Genomic DNA, 21,538 nt, shown 5'->3' with positions numbered 1-21,538 from the left:
ATGATTTATCATTTGCTTAAATTTAAAAAAAAGGTTCATAAGTTCTCACTAATGGTCAGCTCACTGTTGAAGTAGTACCATGCAATCTCGCGAGACAACTTTTCAGCAGACACAAAGTTATTGTATTTCTGCTATTGATAAATCATAAGAGTTATCTAGGCAATTAGGCCACAAAACTAAAGTTTAATTTCCCAAACTGTACATGAAAGAACAAATGTTGTATCTGAGCAGTGGTCCAACAGTTATTTGTACTGAATGCTTTTAATTTATGCCAATCTCTTTATTATCCTCAATAAACCTTGTGAATGGACGATTGGCTCCCGTTTCAGAACTCGCTTTGTCCAAACCAATGATGGGAGGGCTACTACCAGTACGAGCTTTGTCCATTCCACTGGAAACGTTACTTAAAGACGGAATGGCACTTCCGCCTAAACTTACTGGGAGCTGGGGAATGCCTCCGTTCTGTATGACAGAAATTTCATTGTTCTTCATAGCAAGTCCATTAGTAATAGCTGCAGCATACTGGTTCCAAAAATTTGGGTCAACATTCATTGCCCGAGCTGCTAAATCCTTCTGGAACATTTCTGAAAACTTCAAAGCATCCCCACCTAACAAAGCCATGGGATTTTCCACGGACAATCGACGCCCACGCCGTGCAGGAGCATTATTCCACATATGAGTTCCCATGTGAACCTTTAGAGGAAGAACAGAGAGGGGAAAAAATGGGCAAACGAGCAAGAAGATTTACACAATTTACAAAGATGCCAGGCATACATTTTAAACTGGCAACAGAAGACATTCTAATTTCACAATTTAAAATGTCAGGTAATGTTAAACATTAACTTTCTCATGCACAAGATTATTATTATTATTATTATTATTCAAGATTATCAGGCTTATGTTGTATTTCAGGGAGTTTATATCCTAAATTTGTAAATCTCGTTAACTTTTTAAGAACTAATATACGTGAATTTTACTCATATTTACTTGGGAGCAATTCTGTTATATGACGTTTCCAGTAAAGCACAGATGTCCCGGCCCAATGACACAAGACCCATGGCAAATAATTATTTAAAAAAAGGATAAAGCAAAGATTATCTATTTTTTCTTATTCTCCAAATAAATATTTATTTTATTTTTTCTCTATTTGTAATGGTCTGAATACAAACCTCCTGTCAGTCAAGCAGAAGGAATTTTCTGATTCAGCTTGCATGCAAGTTTTCATTTTCTCCTAAAAATAGTTCCAGATGTTCAAGAACCCTTCAGAGTATCTTTTAGAGGTACTGAAGACTGCTCTAACAAGTCTAGGTATCTTCTGTTTACATTAATAGACCTTTTCTACCCAAACTGTTAGGTTTGATTCATCTAAAATTGCCAGGGACTAAATATCTTAAGAAACATTCAAATATATTTCTTACAACAACTCATTTATTTTGCACTACTTATAAATACATTTTATATAATTATATATTAGATTTGGGCTAACATCAGTTAAAGGGGTCTTCCTTGATTGCCCATAATCTTATAATTACCTAGATTATGTGGAGATATAAAATGTTATAGGTCTACTTTTCACATTTCTTTAGTATAAAAAATTGTATTACCCTTTGTTAAAACACCACTGTAAATATCAAGAAAGCCTTCTCACTGAGCATTTGTCGATTCTGAAGGACTACATCCCACTATGTAACCTTAGTATCTGGAAAATACTACTGAAAGTCCTGCTTCTCTAAGACACAATGATGAAAGAAGCTGCAATCTGAAACTTGCAGGAAAATGGGATGAAAATTGGTTCATAAATGTGGACATAAAATTATTTCATGAATTGAATCGTTTTTGGGATTCTTTTAATTATAAACATTTTTGAATATTAAAACAATAATTCCAATAGTTCAAAAACCATTATTTTTAATAAAGGAGGAAGAAACACTCTTTAAAAATAGAATACCTTGTCCATGAAAACAGAATTTTCACTTGATTTTAAGATGGGCAGCTATATAAATATGATAAATGAATAAGTAAAAAATTATTTTTTGATGTGTGATGATATATATATATAGAGAGAGAGTATTTGATTTTACATTGATTTAGAATGGTGGGGTTTGGATATGAGGCCAAATCATACTTTAGCTTGATGACGAATGAGAATGAACCACAATCTTGCAAATCTCTTCTCTCCCTCCACCTTCCAATGTGGGTTCAAGAGGTTTAGAAGAGTTCACATCCCTCGTTGATTAGCCTCCACCTGAATTGTCATTTGAACCTGACAAACTGGATTGATCTTCAGATTAACTTTATGAAATTGACTTGTTCCCATTATTCACAAATAAGATTAAATACCACGTAATACTAAACTGTAGTTTAGAATTAATCTAAATACTAAACTGCAGTTATTAACAAGGAGGATAGGAAAAAACAAGTGAAACTCTAGTTGCAAAAAATCATTTATATTCAAAACAATACTTTAGCCTAACATCCAAATTCAATCCATTTCTCCTGCTCCGATTTGGACGCAAGGAAGATGAAGAGGAGGAGCCAGCATCTGCTGAACAATCAGGTTCAATGTGAGCCCTTTATGTATTTTTACAGGATTTCTTTTAATATGAAGTTTACCTTCTTACCTTAAGATTCCCTTTTGTGGTAAAAGCTCTACCACAGATAGTGCATCCAAATGGCTTTTCACCAGTATGGGTGCGTTCATGTATCTGTAGTGCACTTGCTGAAGAGAAGGTCTTCCCACATGACTGACAGTTGTGTTGTTTTGGAGTTCGACGTGGTGGGGGTGCCAGCATAGGGGTGATGCTAGGACTCATCACTGTCTGTGGTGCAGCAGGAACCTGGATTCCAGCTGGAAGCGATGGAACCTCACCCAATGAGATCGGCTTGCTGTGACCATTCACTTCCATTTTGATCATAGTAGGCGCAGTGCTGGTGACCAGGCTAGGAGTACTTTGGCTGGGACCTAGAGTAAAGTTGGGTTCAAATAACTGAGAAGGCAGCTCTTTTAATTTGTGTGTCAGTAAGTGCTGTTTTAAATTACCCATAGTGGAACACCCACGATTGCAGACTGTACATACAAATGGACGCTCTTTAGTATGGCTGCGGTAGTGAATTTCCAATGCACTCTTACAAGCAAAAGGCTTGCCACAGATATTACAAATGGTACTTTTAAACTTACCGCGTTCTCTGTTCAGGAACAGCAGGCTAAAAGGACCTTCTTCTTTGATGATTGGTCTCCCGGGGTTGGTGGCTGTCAGATCCAATGCGCCTCCATTTTCAATAGTAGGTGGTGGGGGACTGTCAGATTTTTCTGTCTTTAATTGTATTTCTTGTGGTTCCTCATGGTTACCAAAACCTGGTGACTTAGATCTAAAACTTTCACAGTTGCTATTTTCAGGAGAGAGAGCTTGCATGGATGAAGACGATTCTGACATGGCAGGACTCCCTGCACTTTGACTTTCCAGATCTCCAGCAGCTGATGAAGAATCATTGCTTAAGTGGTCACTTTCCCCTGACCCATTTTCTAAAGATTTTAAATTGGTCAACTGTTGGCAGTTCATGACAGAATCAATCATTTTCATTTGATTCTCAAGAGCAGCAATGCTAGAAATTACAGATGGGGGAGAAGATGGACATGATCCAGAATAAGGTAGAAGTGGCTTGGAGGGATCTCTTACATTATCTTTTAATTCAATGTCCTCCTCCATGGAATTTTCATCGATATCATCATCATAGTTGCTTAGTGTCTCTGCATTCTTTTCATCAAAAGAAAGCTCTGAGTCCATAGCATCTTGGAAACCATCTGGTAATGGTGTGTTTGGAATTTGTCCACCCATATGCATACGAATATGCTGCTGAAGAACAACAGCATTTGTAAATTTCTTCTGACAAATGGGACATGAATGCTGTACTCTAAGTGGTGGCTTCGCTCGATGAACTCCAAAATGTGTTTTTAGATTGCCTTTTGTAGTAAATGCACGTCCACAAATTTTGCATTTAAATGGTCTTTCTCCTGTATGAGTTCTATAATGCATCTTGAGAGCACTCTGACAACTGAGCACACGGTGACAAATGACACACTGATTTGGATCTGTCATCTTCTTATCAATGTTTTCTACTAGCTGTTGCAGTTTTGAGGTTTCTGATGTTTGCATAGAGTCCAATAGACCACCAAATGGAAATTTAGCCTTGAACTGGTCAGACAATGCTGGAAGCACAGTGTTTGGGAGGCTTGTAGAAATACTGCTTTCAGTAACAGCACTAGAAGCTGTAGAGGTGGGTACTACAGAAACCTGACCACTTATAGAAATATCTCCCAGCCTTGCATTTGTTACTGGAATATTGACAGGTTCAGTTTTAGTCATGGTTGAACTACCATGAATTGGTTGTGGGGATTCTGCAGACAAAGGAATGCCTGACTCAGAATTGTTTAGGCTTGGGGATAAAGAAGTGCATTCACTTGACACGGGGGATGTCCTCTGGGGTGATCTGTTCATGGGAGTAATACTTGGGGAATCCCCATAACTGTTTACCCCTTGTATTGTAGGGGGAAGTTGCAGACTAATTGAAGTTGGGACAGTTGATAAAACGGGCTTGCTATCCAGCCATGTAGTAACTGGTTTTTCGGGCGGCAATGACATCCCGTATGGAATTCCGGAACAAGTGGGAACATTGTCGAGGTACTCTGGAACCGGATATGGATTCATCTGAATGTGTGGATACTTTTCTTTATGTCTCTGAAAATGAACTTTCAGATTGCCTTTAGTAGAAAACCGATTGCCACAAATGTTACACTTAAAAGGTCTTTCTCCTGTGTGCGAACGCAGGTGAATCTGTAGAGCGCTATCACTCCCAAAAACCTTGGCACAAAATCTACATTTATGTTTAAAAAAAGGATCCTCAGAACTTGTCTTAGGCTCAAAAACGGATACATTTGGTGGCTTTCCTTTGCGATGCTTCATAAGAGCAGAGAGAGGATCCAATGCATTAGCTGTTGCAGCGATGCTAACCAGCGGGTTGGGGAAAATTACACTACTGGATGAAGTCTGAGGTAGAAGTGGGTTTGGCAGGCTGGAAGTTGAGGCGAGGAGATTTCCAGGTCCTACTGAAGGTGGAGTTGAAGGGTTTGGGGGCTGTGAAGAGCTGCTAGTAATATTTGACACAGAAACCGGTGTTAATGAAGAAGAAGTAATTGCATTAGAGGAAGATGGTGTGCTTGTTTCATTTGGGACAGAAGAACCATTGCTTGACATGTTAGGAGTGCTTGCACCTGACGTGGGCCTTGATATGTGCTGAGTACTCTCAAAGGCAGTTGGTGGGTTGCCAGCGGCTTGAGCCACTACGGCAGAAGGAACAACTGCTGCTAACTGAAGAGCAGAGTTTGCTGCAAATCCCTGGAGCTGGTTAGTGGCTTGCACAGGAGTGCTTTGGGAAGGAGTCGTGTTTAAAGTGGGACGTAATGGCTGTCGGTTCATCATTGCCACCTGACTCCGGATCTGTTCGATCAGCTGCAACTGGTGAATCTGCTGCTGTTGCAATGCCATCAACTGCTCGAGAATCATTGGGATGGCCATTGCTGTAACCCCACTCGCTGTGGTTGCGTTAGCTGCACACCTTGTACTCTGCGAGAATTGTGCAACTGCCACTTTAGTGCTCAACAATGTCTCTAAGGTTACATTAGTGTTTGGCATGTTATAACCTGTCAAAGAAGGTGGCTCGCTAATTTGAGGTAGTGGCGTAGCTGTATTAGAGGTGCCTGGATTGGAGTAGCTTTTTTCTACAGAAGGTTCTACCTCCATGGGTTCTTCTTCCTTTTCTGTATTCTTTATCTCAGAGATCTCATTGTTCTCAGCTTGAACGCTTTCTTCACAAGCCTCGCTATCTGCTTGATCGCTAGGTGAGCTTGCAGGAGAAGGCTCTGCAAATTCTTCAGGAGCTGGGGTGGCTTCATCTTCATTCACAATGAGCACCAGTGGATTTTTAGTGCAGTTCTTCTTGTGTTCCAAGAAATCACTCCACTTGAAGAATTCTGCACAACATTTTTCACAAACGTTTGTTTCCTCGCTTCCACTCCGGCTTTCATTCCCACTATCACCATCATCTGCTCCTTCTCCTGGCACTGTGGGGAGGCAGTGGGGGGGGGGGAAATCAGAAGATTGTATCAGCCAATGACTTGCAAAAGAGCCCTCCCTGCATTTTAGAATTTTGCACATGAGTAAGAATCAATATTTTTTTTATTTTGTACAAATTACACCACTTCAACATTTCTGAGGTCCCTCAGTGTGTGTATTCTATGACTCTTTCTACCTAGCTAATCATTTTCTTAGTGCAATCCATCAAATTATGAGGCCCTATCAATTGTGGATACTGCTTCTTAATGAAATTCCATAGAAGCAATTGATTTCCAATATTTTCATACAATTCACAGCTACCTTGTCTGTTGGGTACAAAGCAAGCTTTCGATGGACTCATTAGGATTCCCCTTTGCCATCAAGCTTCCTCATTTCCAGCAAAATTAGAGATACCTTTGCCAATTCACTTAACATTGCTAAACTAATCTGTAACCTTTCAAACTCAAATCAGCACCTGACACGACAAACTGAGCTTCTGTTACTCAAGTGGGGTCTTTGTGCTACTTAGATTTATTATCTTTATACTGCATAGAGACACCATAGGCACAATATAACTCCACATAACCTGTTAAATCAACTATTTATTTAATTTTAAAGGATCTATATGTATACATCTGATATACGGAAAGTCTTTTTTTAAAATTAAACTATTTTCACCTCTCTTGTTTTTGTACTTTACCTATACATTCCATGAAGCAAATATTACATAATTGTTAAAAGTATGTAAAATGTGATAGTACATTCCAGTTATATAAATCAAATTAATATCTTTTCTTTTTGGCAAGAAGTACTAAAATTACATGTTACTGTTGTTAGCCAATAGAGTTCAGTGGTTTGTTAACAAACTAGAAATTATATATTTAAAGTTCATTTACATTGACATGTTTAACATGAGAATGTTGTAGTCAAGACACACTTTTAGTACCTTTTTTCTTCTATTCTCATAGAAAGACTCTGCAAATTATATGCTTGTGCCATAGTGGAAAACCCACTAATTGGTTACACATGTTTAATTACTGTTGTAGGCAGCTACTTCCTCTGACTCGCATTACTCTCTTGTGCTGAATAACAAGCATATCTAATGAACAGAATTCTAATTCACACCTGATCATATTAATAGCTGAAGACAAACTTTAAAAATCAACATTTGATGAGACTGTAAGGTTTCACTTTAAGAGCACTGTAATATATAAAAGCACCTGTATGCTTTGAAAGTTGTGTGCAGCTTCAGTGTGCCATAATTATACAGATTCCATTTGATGCTCTGGTCATTACTGAAGCATAACTGTTTTTTGTTAGTTTACAGATAAAATGACAGATGCAAATCAGTTCCACAGAGCAAGATAATAGATATAAACCATTTTGTACTTTACACATAGAAGTATGAGAAAATCCACTTCAGTTTGTGCAAACATGTCAGTTTCTTTCACATTAAAGGAACAATTAATTAATTTCCTTTTTACATTTAGGAAGAATATTCAAGAAAAATCCTGCTCATTTTAAATATTCCTCTTAGAATATAAAATATTTGCATGACAGATAAACACTTTAAACTTGGTATTTCAAGTTGTTTTCTTTTCTCTTTTGCAGTTTAATTTTTTTTTAACATCACTAAAAAAAACCCAAGCAACAATAAATAGAGAGTTCAAAGCAGTAAGTGGCTCAGCTTTCCATCTGAATTATATTTTGATATTAGAACTCAGATCGGCTAAAAGTTACACCTTAGCAAAACATTTAATACATATTTGGAATTTGGTTGTGTTCACTGGAAGCAAAACTACAAATGATTTACATGAAAATATAGGAAGAGAAGAAAATTAAGGGTTTAATTGTAATTTTATTGTACCTGGAGTTTGAACTGTCTTTTGTGCAACTGAAAAATAATCTCAGAGGACATCTCCAAAACATTTTGCCATGCAGTTTATAGAAAACTTGCTATTAATTTTAATCATTGTATTTATTATATGAATCTTTATATATTGCCAAATGTTCAGTACTGAATATTACAGATAAATTTCATTTTTAATTTTTTTAATTTTCCTATTGTAATAATATCCCAAGCTAACTTAATTTCATAAAATAGAAAGTACAACCTAAACTGCATTTTACTAGTGGAAAAAGCCTAGCTCCAAAGAGATCACCTAAAGATTTAATCTTACAGCCTTAGGAAATATTTTTTGCATATTTAATTTCAGGTAAGATCACATGATTTTAATCATACCAGCTTTCCAATGAAGAGTCAGCATTCTTTAAAAACACAACAGCAGAAGATAAAAGCTTAATTTGTATTTGTGATTTTATTTTTGTTTTGTTAATTCATATTTGTGAGTCTCTAAAATGAATAGGAAATTATTTTAAATATTAATCTACATCAATGAAGCTTCATGTTAAAATTAAGTGTCATTGAAGTATAGAATATACAAAATAATAAGAACAATATTTCTTATATATTCATCCCTTAAAATTTAAGAACTGGTTCCATCTACAAATTTGATGCTTGCTCATAGCTGTAATCTAATTAACATATATGAAAAAATTAAGTTTCCAGTCATTCTAACAGAGTGTTCATCAAAATAGTACTACCTATCAGAATTTAGAGCAAAATGTTTTTGCAAACCTTCTATTGCATGCTACTGCAAGTTTTTAATTCAAACTTTACAAAAGCAAGGTTTTTTAAAAGGAAATTAAAAACCAAAAGTTAAAGACAAATTCACGTGGTCGGGAGTGTATCACTTTGCAATTCAAAACATCTTCACTTATTTATGTGATGTAATGTTTGTAATTATTTGAGTGCATCTTTCTGTTTCACAAGCACGTCTCCTTTTATGTTCAATAATCAGAATATAAGAGAACTACCGCTTTAACTATTGTGTACTTCAGTCTATCCTAATTAATTTACCTGTGTGAGAGTTATTATGGCAACAATTTAAATCTGTGTTCTTGAAGTAGCTTATTCTAAAAAAGCTGTTGTGGCCTGGCATCTTTTTTATTGAAAAAATAAGAAATTAAGTATTATTTCATGTGTTCTTTCTGCTAATATCTGACTGACAAGCCACAGTTATGGCCTACTTTTCCATATATAAAGGATACTAGTCTTCTTCAGAAAGACTGGTATGGATACTCAAGTGTTAGGCATCTATGACAATGTTACAGCAAACAAGGCTTTCTAAACATGGTCTGCTGGTACATTTGGGAGTTCAAATTATAGTTGGGTTAAAAACTATAAGCATAAACCAAGCATGAGGTTTTGTACTAATTTTAAATGCAAAAGTAAAGAGTATATTAGGTGATTTGGAAAGAATCTTCATGTACATACAGGTTTTACATGATTTTTATATTGAACATCATTTCAGTTCATGTTGACCACACAATTTAAAACATATATGTTAGCACTAGTAAGCATATTTAAGATTGAAGTCCCAAAGGACAATATAGGAGAGTCAAAATGATATAGAAAACTAGATCTGTTAAAGGAAATTTCAGTTTAAATCTTATTCAATTATGATATTCAGTAGGAAATGACTTTTTTCAGTAATGCTCTAAGGATAAAATGGGATATGTGTATGTGCTTACCAACATTTTATAAAGAAATATTAGGGCATCACTGTTAGAAGATAGTATGTACTGGAGTTTTAAAATGAATTATTTTAAAATGAATTAAAATCCCTATGTTAAATATAGAACTTTATAACTGCTTCTCCCAGACAGCTTGGTCTCAAGTTTATCATGGGCATATAAAAATAATGGAGACAATCAAATTACATTTTATGATATTGAAGATTTTTTCCCCTGAAACTTGCACTTGCATTTTAGATTTCAGTGCATTGATATGAAAATTAAACTGCCTCTTAAAAACTAACACCTCTTTTAGTCTATTAAGAACAGACATATTTTAGCTAGGAACAGGATTTTTTAAAAAATTCATCTACCAACAAAATAACTTAATATTGAAAATACATCTAATGTTTCATGATAACCTATTAATAACTACGGTTCAATCCTTTTGAAATGCAGAAACTTGGAGTTGTCCTCAAGATTCGTATACAACACACTCCTTATTCAAGATTTAATATGCAAATGTATTCATACCTGCACACATCCTCAGAAGTGTGTAAAAATATTTTCATGTGCTGTTATTTTGTATAAAAAGGATAAATTAATTTAAGAATGAAAAAATATGCATTAAATGAGCTTTTTAGTTATTTGGTTTATTATTATTTAAATAAACATTACTACAAATTGGGAATTGTATAGAGTTCCCTCTTTTGACTAAAATAGAACATTTAAAAAAGACAATATATCTTTTAATGAAGGGCTTTAAAGTCTGATCGTATTAAGAATGACTAATGACATATATTTTCATTAAATAAATATATTTGAAAACTGTATGTTTGTTATAACACTGAATGTGGAAAGGAATTATAAATTATGAGAAAGTTACTGCAATTATAAATCAAGTATTGGAATTATATTCCACAGAAACTATGGAATCTGCTTCAGCTTTGAGGCCAAGTCAAACTTTAATCTAAGTGGAAAAATAAGGTAATAACAATATAAAATATCTTAAGTTTTCTTCTTTAGATCATCAAGTTACTCATGGCTTTTTCATGATATCACTTGTTTTGGATCTTTATTAATGTCATATATAGTCTGATGTTCTGAAATAATTTAATCAAAATATTTGGGCAGAAGCCAATAATCATTAAGGACATCTGAACTGTGAAATTTACTGTATGTAAAGAAGAGTGAAAACTGACACCTTAGTAATTCCAACTGCATTAGTGGAAAAATATTGTTAAGGGTAATTACTGAATTGTCTTTACGGTTTATCCTTATTATATTCCTGCATGAAACATGTCCCTCTCTACAAAGAGAGGAAAAAGACAGAAAGAAATGGAAATGGGAATATCTTTGGTTAGCAGCATTAAAAATTTTCAGTTTGCAACAGTGCCAGTTAATGTATTATGCAGTGTTATAATACATTCTGTCCCAATATTTATTTTATGAGAACAATATTAGGACATTTATTCCTTTCCACTGTAAGTAGTACAGGTTATCCATTAGAGAGAAGGCCCAGTGGTCATGTAACTAAACTCTATCATTTAACTATTACTGAAACATTTTCTAAGATAAGTGGATGAACAAAAAAATCTTAAAAGAGTTGCAAGGATGCCCCCCTAAACAACTCTTAACTGTGCAAAACAGCTTTCAAACAGAAAGGATTTTAAAAACTATTCTAGTTTCAGTAAGCACTTTCTCTATTTCATTGTATCATTGTTACTTTTTAAAATGAGAACCTTTTAAATTATTTACTTAGGCCATTACATTTTTTTCCACGGAAACTGTTTCTTTACATTCCTTTAAATGATTGCATCATTGAAAAGGCACATGCAAGATAGGCACAGTTTAACAAAATAATAAGATATAGTAATAAGATGTATCTATGCAGAATATAGCTATAATACATTCAATGGGCCTTCTTTTCAAATAGGTTTGCCTAGGATTACAGTCTTGCTCACCTGGCAAGAGTAAATTGGCTGCATTTTGCTACCAACCACAACAATAACAGTTATAAAATTACACTTTACACTTATTCTACACTAAATGGCTATGAATAAATACATTCATTCAGCATGTCAGGACAGAAAATCCCAACACTGATCTATAAATATATTCATTTTCCTCTAATGGCCCAATTAGCCAATTTGAGGAACATGTGCAATGAAAAAATGCAACTGTAAATGCCTTTATATCTACACTGACACAAACAGTGTGGAAAGATCTTGCATAACTCCCTTTTAATATGGGTATTGGCAAATAATTCAATTAGATTTTAGATTACTAATAACTACTAAAATAAATCTCAACAGATTTTAACATATTTAGTTTGTACAATGACAATGTTTCCTTAATGTTATCAAATAAAATTTTCCTCATTAAGAACTAGTGTTACAAATAGTTTAACTTTTAGCATACAGTTCTTTCAAACAATTCATATATATATATATATATATATATATATATATATATATATATATATATATATATATATATATATATATATATATAGACTGAAAACATTACATTTTGATTTCATTCTCCCCCACCTCCTTTTTCTCTGAATTCTTTTAATTTTTTTTATGATAGCTTTGAATCCCATAAAGAAAGATGAATTATCACACACAGAGCCCAAGCTGTGAAACAGGAGGAGACAAATAGAGACCCCTACTGTGTTTAACAATGTAGAAGAAATTTCAAGTGCAATAGCAAAATTTCTATCCTTTTTCTACAGGCCTCATAAGCCGACAATATAAATCTGAACAGTGGAGGGCACTCTTGCTATGCAAAAATTGCATTGCCCTGATATATTTCTTTCGATCTATTTAGTGGCCTAAATTTCACAATTTAAGTTAACAGCCACCTGTGGCATAGTCATCATGTGCCTTCTGCAGAGAGCATATGCAACATTTAACCAACTGCTAAAGCTTTGTGAATTCAGATTAAGAACAGATCAACATTTTTGTCTGCTGATAAAACATTTATCAGCGCATAACATATTAAAATGTAATTACTGTATCTGTTTGACTGAAATCTCAAATATTTGGTTGTGTGCCAAAGTTCCGTGTAAACTAGCTGGTGTTCAATATTTAGACTACAGTGATATAAGATTTTATTTGGAGTTAATGTAGTATTAAATGTTGACTATTTCATTAATTTAAGGTGAAACAGGAATCAAGGCCTAACAGGAATCTAAATAACATATGAGACTGATCCATTTTTGTATAACCTTCCATTTTCAAAGACATAAACCAACAGGTGGAACACTAGAAGATATATCCAGGTTTGATACTATGAAATTTTCTATGGAGCACTGACTCATTGAAAGCAGGAAACCTGTTTGCATATGTATGTGGTAAATGATCAAGATTGAAAATCTAGCCAAGGAGCATTATAAAACTTCTTGTAATATTCTGCATAAATAAATTGATACAACTAATAAAGCATATGCAATGAAATATTGATGCACCTAAATAATGAATATTAGCTTAGAGAAAGAACAATCACTGTTATTTTCCTAACCAAAGTAATTGACACTATATAGGATTAATTAAGCAATGAAATACTGTGTAAAACTACAACTCTTTTCTTAGTACTGCCAGTTTAGGAGTTGAACTACATAGGTATTTGATAAGCTGTACAAAATCATATATAAAAACTCATAAGCATCTCTAGTTGACACTCAGATTTGATGTTAACACGTAAGACAACAAGTGGTAAGCCATGCTGCCAAGGTCAACTGCACAGATGTACTAATTGTATTATGAGCTTGACAACTAGTGGCCACCCCTGGCAGGGCAAAACAAGCAAAGGTTAAATCAGCAAACCTTGTCAAAGCACTTCTAACTATCCACCCTCAGGGAAAGTTCATTGGGAGCTTGTTGGCACTCCAGTAATCCTACCTTTTCACTGAAAACAAACAAAAAACTCTTCCTACACTCAACACTTAGACACAGGAAACAGAAACAATTTGGTCTCAAACACTAAAAATAACATGCATGCATTACTTTTTAAAATATATAGGCAGTCTGTTGTCATAAAAATGGGCTTTAAGATTCTATTGATGTTCTTATTTTCTCGAGTAATAATGAAAACTTTTTAAAGGATTGCCTTCTGCATGATTGTTGCTGTTTTCTGTATGCAATTAACAATAGAAATGCTCTCAAAAGTATTTACATTTCATAAGTTAAATAATGCATGATTTGTCATGAATTCGATAACAATCCTGACTATACTCTGAATAAAGATCAATAGATTTCAAAGGGATTGTTCTCAAATTGATATAAGAATGTATTACTTTTTCATTTTTCACATATAAATAGATCTATATGAAACCATTTTCTAGAATAACGCTGTAAAATGAAATGAATACTTTTTATCTGTAGAGAAACATAGCTCCATGATATAAATTGCAATATTGTGAATATAACTTTGGATCTACATATTGCTATTTATTGTGAAAAAAGTTCCTTTTATCTGTCCTAAATATTTTGATTGTATTTCTAAAGCTTAAAGCCATTTTGAATACAAAATGTATCATTTCAGTTTAATTTTTTGATTTCTTTAAACTATGTAAGAAACTATTTATTTATATCAATCACAGCAGTCTATTTCATTATTTGCAAAATTTAATACATCTTGTTCTTATCAGTGAATATTCTTTAGGTAGTTGTTAGGTTGGTACTCAGTCAATAAATCATGCAAAAAAATTGAAAGCTTTTGCTTTCTCAATGGTTCACCCAAAATAACAAATTTATTTGCACTGTTTTTTATTTTAAAATTATATTTCAATATTGAAATATTTTTAGAAGTAATCGATATTTATGTTTAAGAACATGAATGTTCAGGTGATATTAATCATAGATAATTAATGTTTGTAGTATTTTTATTTATGGGAGCACATATATACTTCTCCTCCCATCAGTAATGACACACAAAAAGTATACTTGTTTTTGCATTTGTATACTAAAATAAGCAAATTTTAATTAACATGTTATTAAACCATCCTTTAGTTTGAATACTATATAAAATATAATGCGAATATTTACTGTACAGCTGTGGACAATAATATAGGGTAATTTTCCTCCCTCACAATAATAATAAATCTAATATCTTAAAGAACTGTTTTAAAATTGGAAAATACAAGGACCTTTTATTATTTTAAAAGGCAATTTGCTAAAAATCACAAAATTTAATGTTTAATTAAATGTTTCATATCATCTCTAATGTTCTTAAGAGTATTAAGTATAATAGAAAGCAACATATTCTATTTATCTATATGAATTTTATGAACATTAATCCTACTATCTTATATTTCCTGGAATAAGCCTATTGAATTTAAATGAGCTTACTTCAGAGTAAACAGGAATATTTTTTTAAAGAATACATTCAAAGGAATAAATCAACAAAATAACTGAATGATGAACTGGAATAAAAAAAATGTTGCAACTGGATTTTGGAAAGATGTATAGTTTAAATATAAGAATTCTGGTGAACAGGTTTTTAAAATAAATTTAGTATGTCACAAAAATCCTTAATACAATATAAATGCATTTTACAATTATTTGAAAACCACCTATCATTATTCTAAGAGCTGGCCCACTTTAAACTGAAACCAAACAAAAAACCATGTTACTTTAATCTGTACAAATTGCATTCTAGAAATCCCTTTTAGCAATTTTATAGCTAATTTCTATTCAATTATTATCCACTTGAAAGTGCTGTGTGGTACCCCTCCCCCCAGAAATTGGTGAATGCATCTGGTTCCTAAGTGAATGCAGTGTTTCCAATTGTTGTAACAAAACAAGGCTGTTCTATAGCACTAGTAATCTGTTGATTTAGAGAAATGTTAAAATGGAGATGTAAATTCTTCTGATACTCAAGATTAATTCATTTAGCATATAGAATAGCAAATTAACTATCTTGAGATTTATAACAATTCCTTCAGATATTTTGTCACTCTTTATAATGACCATTTCTTTCAATATGGCATCCTTTTAAATGTTTTGTGCATAAATACCTTTTGTTCCTAGACTTGTCAGCATCAACTACTATGCAGATTCTAATTAATCACTGCATGTAAGCATTCATTTTCCAAATTACCAAAAGCATGAGCTCTCTCTCCAACAACAAACATTTCAGTAGTTTATGTTATTCTGACTAGTTTTGGAATCTCTGGGAATGTTCTGCTTTATGGGAGAAAAAGTCCCATTTCTCTATAGGTCCAAATTATTAATTTGCTTCTAAAACATCTATTTTAAGACTGCTACCTAAATTTACTGGTCTTCATATAATTTTAAATATAGCCTTATATTTATCTTTCAGTCTGTCAAACTGTCATGTTTCTTTCTGCTACTGTGTAAATCCTTTCTGTAAAGAAAAAAAGTACACCTACTTTTAACAGCTTTTCTTAATGAATTATATCCCTAAAATGCAGCACTAAGTGTGTATTCTCATGTATAATAAAATGTGTAAGTTTATTAGTTATCACAATAGCTTGAGGAATTATTTTAGAGAGTCAGGAATTAAAAAACTGAAGAGAACTAAGGGTAGTATATTGAGTATCTTTGAAAAATATTATCTGCACTTTTTTGCCTGTTTTATGTGCTTAAAAGTGTTGTTTTTGGCCTGTTGCTGAACTAAGAATCAGAAACAGTGGCATTGCTTACAATTGTAAAGTGAAATGAAAAGGCCTGATGTGTCTGAATTACAACATCATCTTATTCTAGAATATACACAACTAGTTAAATCTTTTTTGCAGGCAAAATATTTGTACTAAGTCAGATAAAAATGTTGAACACTTAACCAATTTAGCTCCTGATGTGATTTTGGTAAATCAGAGCTCTGAAATTGCAGAACTCTGCATGTAACTAATTATCAAGATATATTATGTTCTATATACTGACATGCATTTATTAACCAAGAGAATAACACATTTTGATCACAATTCTCTAAAATAGTGAAGTATTTACATTGTTGCATTTTTAAGGTTGCTGGTAAAGCCGATTTTGAGCTATTCAGTGACCACAATAATAACGCTTTAAAATTCCTCACTGGGATGCAATGTAGTCCTTTTGATGGGAAGACTGTCTTTCTTATTCGCCAGAAATAAATCCATTCATTTGATCATGTAGTCATTGAGGGCGATACAAAACAAACCAAGTGTGAGAAATTCTATGTGATGAAGTAAACAAAACAAAACCCCCCAAAAAGGGGAAAAAAGAGAGAGAAAATCCATTTCCATGACAAAAAGATTCTTTGTTCTTAATCTACACACCATATGCAAGCGTTTCTTTTTAGCATATCTCCTGTTCTAATCTTGGGTGACATGGCTACATAGATAAGACTCACTAAGCAAAACAAAAAAACCCTCCTAGTTGAACAATTTTCTTCAATTTATTAACTCACCAGAAGTGCCATAATGAGGCACTGAGGTTTTTCCTTGTTAACTTTTAAAGTATTCAGAGTATTGTTTACATTCTTAAACCAAGCAATCTATCAATCCACCCTGATAGATTATTTTTCCTATCATTTTTCTTTTACTAAAGATAAATATCCTGTTTTTACTAAAGTATCCGGAAGGCTTTAATTTTTTTAAAAAAAATAAGGAATATTTTGTTTTAATTGCAACTATCGGTCAAGAAACTTGTTTCACTTCCTTTTATTATTACCATTATCCAAGAAGCTGTTCAAATCAGCAGTGGTCAGACTTTCCCTTCTTTCCAAGAACTTTCTTATTTTTTTAAAAAAAAAAGATGGAGGAAATTACAAGTTCTGAATAATTGCCAATGTAGCAAATGCATTTACCTTGGGAAGTCAGTTCATGTTGCACTAAACTGCAAGGTTGCAGTGATGATTTAAAGTAGCCAAAAATCTTTTGTGGCTTAGTTCTCTCCCTCCACAAGCCCCTCTTGCCCAATGAAGTGTGTGAGTATTTTTTTTTCCTGAAGCATTTAAATGTGTAATTTTCCTTGGAGATTCTTTTTAAAAACGAAAGCAATCAAGCTAGAATGTGCCGTTTAGGAGCAACAGAATTATTCTCCCAATGATTGCCTCTTTATCACTATCCTGATCAGCATGGAAATTTTAAGTGATAACCACAGGAAGAATGAAATACTTCATTCTGCCTTCATAATTGGGAAAAAAATGCAATCTGAGCTACAGGGGAAAAAAACAACCCGGAATGGTAAATTTTAATGTCATATGCAGATTCTGGAGCTTAGAATTATTCCAAATTGACTTCTAAAGACAGCTCAAAAACCCTTTAACCAACTGCAGCTAAATCATTTTGAAACCAGACACAACTTGTTTTATAAGCACCCTGAGCACGCCTGGAGGCTCTCTTGGCCTCAAGGGGCCCAAATAAATTCTTTTTTTAAAAAAAAAAAATCTTTTCAATAAGCACGGAACAAATATCCCATTTTATAATCCGCCTCAAATCCTAAAAAAACCCAAGAACATCTTCATGGAAATTGTGGCAAATGAAAGCAGGCGTGAGGCAAGTTAAGCTCTGCCCCAGGGCAGACAATTTATCCACCCCAGGCACTGACAATTATTCCCAGGCGTCACCCCCTATTCCCTCCCTAACACTTAGAGACCTCTTTTTTTGCCTTTGAACATCTGACCCACCTCCACTTATTTATGGGACACTCCCTGGCCTTTGGAAGCAGCCCCCCCACCCCCCCCACCCCAAAGCCAGGCCTACGTCCCAAAATTCGGCGGACCAAAGAGAAACCTTGCTTCAGAGAACTAATCCTGCGCAATCTTTGCTCTGTGTGTGTGTGTGGGGGGGGGACACTGAGGAAACCCCCCCCCGAGCCCTTCCCCCTCGGTTACTTTAGGAATTACACTTAAAACTCTAATCCGGAATCGAGCCGGCCAAGCAGCCGAGCCCGCCGGCGGGGGTTTACTTCAGAGTAAAAGCCGAAATGAACCGCGAAAGATATATATATTTCTCTCCCTCAGACGCGCAGCAGGCCGAAGGCGGGAGCGCCTCGCCTGGGCTTATTCGTTATCCAGGGCCAGGGAAGCCGCCGCCGCCTCCAGCAGGGCCGCTTCCGGGGTGGTTTGGGGTTGTTGTTTTTTTCGGGGGAGGGGAGGGGAAAGGAAGGGAGGTCTGACACCACCATAAAGATCCAGAAAGGTTTTTCACCGCTTGGTGTCTCCTCTCCCCCCCTCCCCACGAACACCGACCCACCCCCGTCCTCAACTCTCTTGGCAACTTTTCTGCCGTGAAGTGGGGGGGGGGAAGAAGACGACAAGCCGCTTGTGGAACGGGGACGAACGAACGGCTGAAAGGAAGGGATAAAAAAGAAAAAAAAGAAAGAAAGAAAGAAAGAAAGAAAGAAAGAAAGAAAGAAAGAAAGAAAGAAAGAAAGAAAGAAAGAAAGAAAGAAAGAAAGAAAGAAAGAAAGAAAGAAAGAAAGAAAGAGAAAGGCAGGCTGTTTCGGTCGAAAAGTCAAACGCTAGGAAAGAAACGCAGATAAAAAAAAAGAGAAAGAAATGAAAAGGCGGCAAATCCAGGCTCGGCTAAGAGCGGCGGGGAGAAACAGCGGCGCGCGCGCTCGGGGCGGAGGTGGCCGGTGGGGGGGGGGAGCGCGAATTTCTAAGTGCGTCCTTCACTCCCACCCTCCAACTCCCGAGAGTGGGGGACGGTCTAACTCTTCTCTCTCTCTTTCCACCCCACCCCACCCCGATGTCCAGCCATAATTCAAGCCCTCCGCTGCACGCCGAGTTTGCCAGCGAGGGACTTCGATGTGGAAGCGAACACTTCCTCCAAAAGGAAGGGGACGGGAGGCGAAAAACTTCGGCTTTAAACTTTAAACTCCCACCCGAGTTTCTCCTACCTCTTTTTTTCCCCCGAGGTGGCCTTCTCTGGGGCTGGCTCAAGCTCCCTCCGAAGACAGTAAAATCCACCAGATCCCCGGGCTTAGAAAACACCCACCGCGCGCGCACATAAGCACACACACACACTCACTCACAGACACAGGCGCACGTAGGCACCCGACTCCGGCCGCCCAATCCCGCTTGCTTGCTTTGCCTGCTTTGCCTGCCTTACCTTGTTCGGGAAGCACCTCAGCTTGTAGCTCCTCGTCGGATTTGAGATGTTGGGGTTTAGCTTGCTTTCGTCGAGACATACTGCTAGCTGAGGTGGCTTCTTGTGCCTGCTTTTTGCAGAGACATCGGCGAGAGGTGGAGCGCTGCGGGGAGAGGGGTGGGTGGGGTGGGGTGGGTAGGTAGGTGGGAAAAAAAAAAGACTTGGTGGCGAGGAAAAAGTGTATTGGTGGCGTCGGACCGCCGCCACCGCCCCCCCTTCTTATTTCACCGGCAACAAATTAGCGCGGGGTGGTGGTGGTTGGGCGTGGGGGGGGGGGGTGGCTTGTGGTGCGTGCAAAGAGAAAACGGAATAAATAAAATTCGCCAGCGAGCCAAGCGGCGACGGCGGATCAGCCGGGCGGGGTGTTGCGCGGGGCTGTGTGCTGAGCGCGCTTGCAAAGATAGGGCGGCTGCGCGGCTCGCGCATGGGGCTCAGTAATTATGATTGTGAATAATGCATGGCGATTAATGATGCTGGGGGCAAGCGCGGATTGGCCCGGCTCCAGTGGACTCGGGCTGCATATGTAAATGCGGGAGGGCGTTCGGCAATTAGACGCTTCGCTCGGCCAAATGCTGCGTCTGCCCGGCACCGGCAGCGCCTCCTGCGAGAGGCACCGACTGCGACGGCGGCAGTAACCGAGGGGACACAGGCGGCAGCAAAACACACGCACACAGTCCTGGGGGACCACTCTCTGCGGGTGCAATTGACTTTACACAACATAGGTGCACAAGCTTCACTGCTGGGAGAAGGGCAGGATCTCGGCGGTTTGCTTTTGGGTAGCTCTGCTTCCCTTGTTTTCCTCGCTGTTGTTTTTTTTCTCTCTCTCTCTCTTTCTTTCTCTGTCTCTTTTTTGAAATTACATCACTCTTTGTCTTTTTTCCAGGTTCCTCTTTACCCAGAAGTTATTCTTCATCCCGCTTAAGTTTCTCTGCGGCGCCTCTAAATGTCCTTGATGGGAGACTTAAAAAAAAAGCAATATATTTTCCCTCCTTATCTCTTTTGCTTTCGCTGCCTAAATCTTCGCGTCCTATTCTCCCGTAGTTTATTCCTTCAAGCCTGGCCCGGAAGCGGCTTCTGTTTCTCTTGTGGGGGAGGAAGAGGAGGGGAAAAAAAAAGTAAACAGCCAAACTCGGGGACTTTGAGCACTTCTCTGCCTTTCGCTTCTTGCGTTCGTCCTCCCTTCTTTGTGCTTTAACAGCCTCTCTCGTCCAGAGCCGCCTGGTTCTTGTCGCTGTAGCTGCAGCTGGTCACTTCCTGTTGTCCGGAGGTCGGAAGTTTTTTTTCTCTCTCTCCGGTCCACCCCTCTCGCCCCGAGACAGGTGGCAAGGTTACTCCGCGCCCCCCCCCTCCTTTAGGTGCCACTCCTCCAGACTTGTTCTTGTCCTGCTCGTGTTGAGTTGCTGCGCCTCCCGTGCCAAAGATCTCGCTTTTGTTTGGAAAGAGACAATCCCACTTCCCCGGCAAAAATCTTAAACCGGCACCGACGGCGACCCCCAGCGAGCCTTTGAGGAGTGGGTGGGTGTGTTGGTGGGCGAAGGTGTTGATTGTTGTGCTGCTGGGCGGAGGAGGGTATCCCCTCGCCTCCGCCGCCGCCCCTTCCTCCTCCTGGCCCCCTCCGTTTTCCTTCTCCTCCTCGCCGCTCCCGCAGCCTCGATTGGGTGCGAGGCCGGCTTGGCACACGGGCGCTCGCCAATCGATGCCTCCCCGCGCGCTGGGAAAGGAGGAATGCGCACAGCCGGGGCGTCGCTGATTT

At 37.0% G+C, this 21,538-nt stretch overlaps 1 protein-coding gene across 1 annotated transcript; it reads right to left on the bottom strand.

Annotated features, from left to right (window-relative positions):
• Positions 1–226: 226 nt before the first annotated feature.
• Positions 227–19,825, bottom strand: SALL3 (spalt like transcription factor 3). The gene is made up of 4 exons (XM_070942436.1): positions 19,747–19,825; positions 3,179–6,118; positions 2,622–2,962; positions 227–693 (listed from the first exon to the last, which is right to left on the bottom strand). The coding sequence occupies exons 1-4, from the start codon at positions 19,823–19,825 to the stop codon at positions 262–264; spliced, it is 3,792 nt and encodes a 1,263-aa protein (XP_070798537.1). The 3' UTR covers positions 227–261.
• Positions 19,826–21,538: the final 1,713 nt, after the last annotated feature.

Source organism: Pituophis catenifer, unplaced genomic scaffold (assembly GCF_029215685.1).
Source record: "Pituophis catenifer annectens isolate HBS135680 unplaced genomic scaffold, rPitCat1.0.hap2 SCAF_3, whole genome shotgun sequence".
NCBI lineage: Eukaryota > Metazoa > Chordata > Lepidosauria > Squamata > Colubridae > Pituophis > Pituophis catenifer.
The sequence above is the reverse complement of the archived record's forward strand: the minus strand, read 5'-3'. Positions and strand labels throughout refer to the sequence as shown.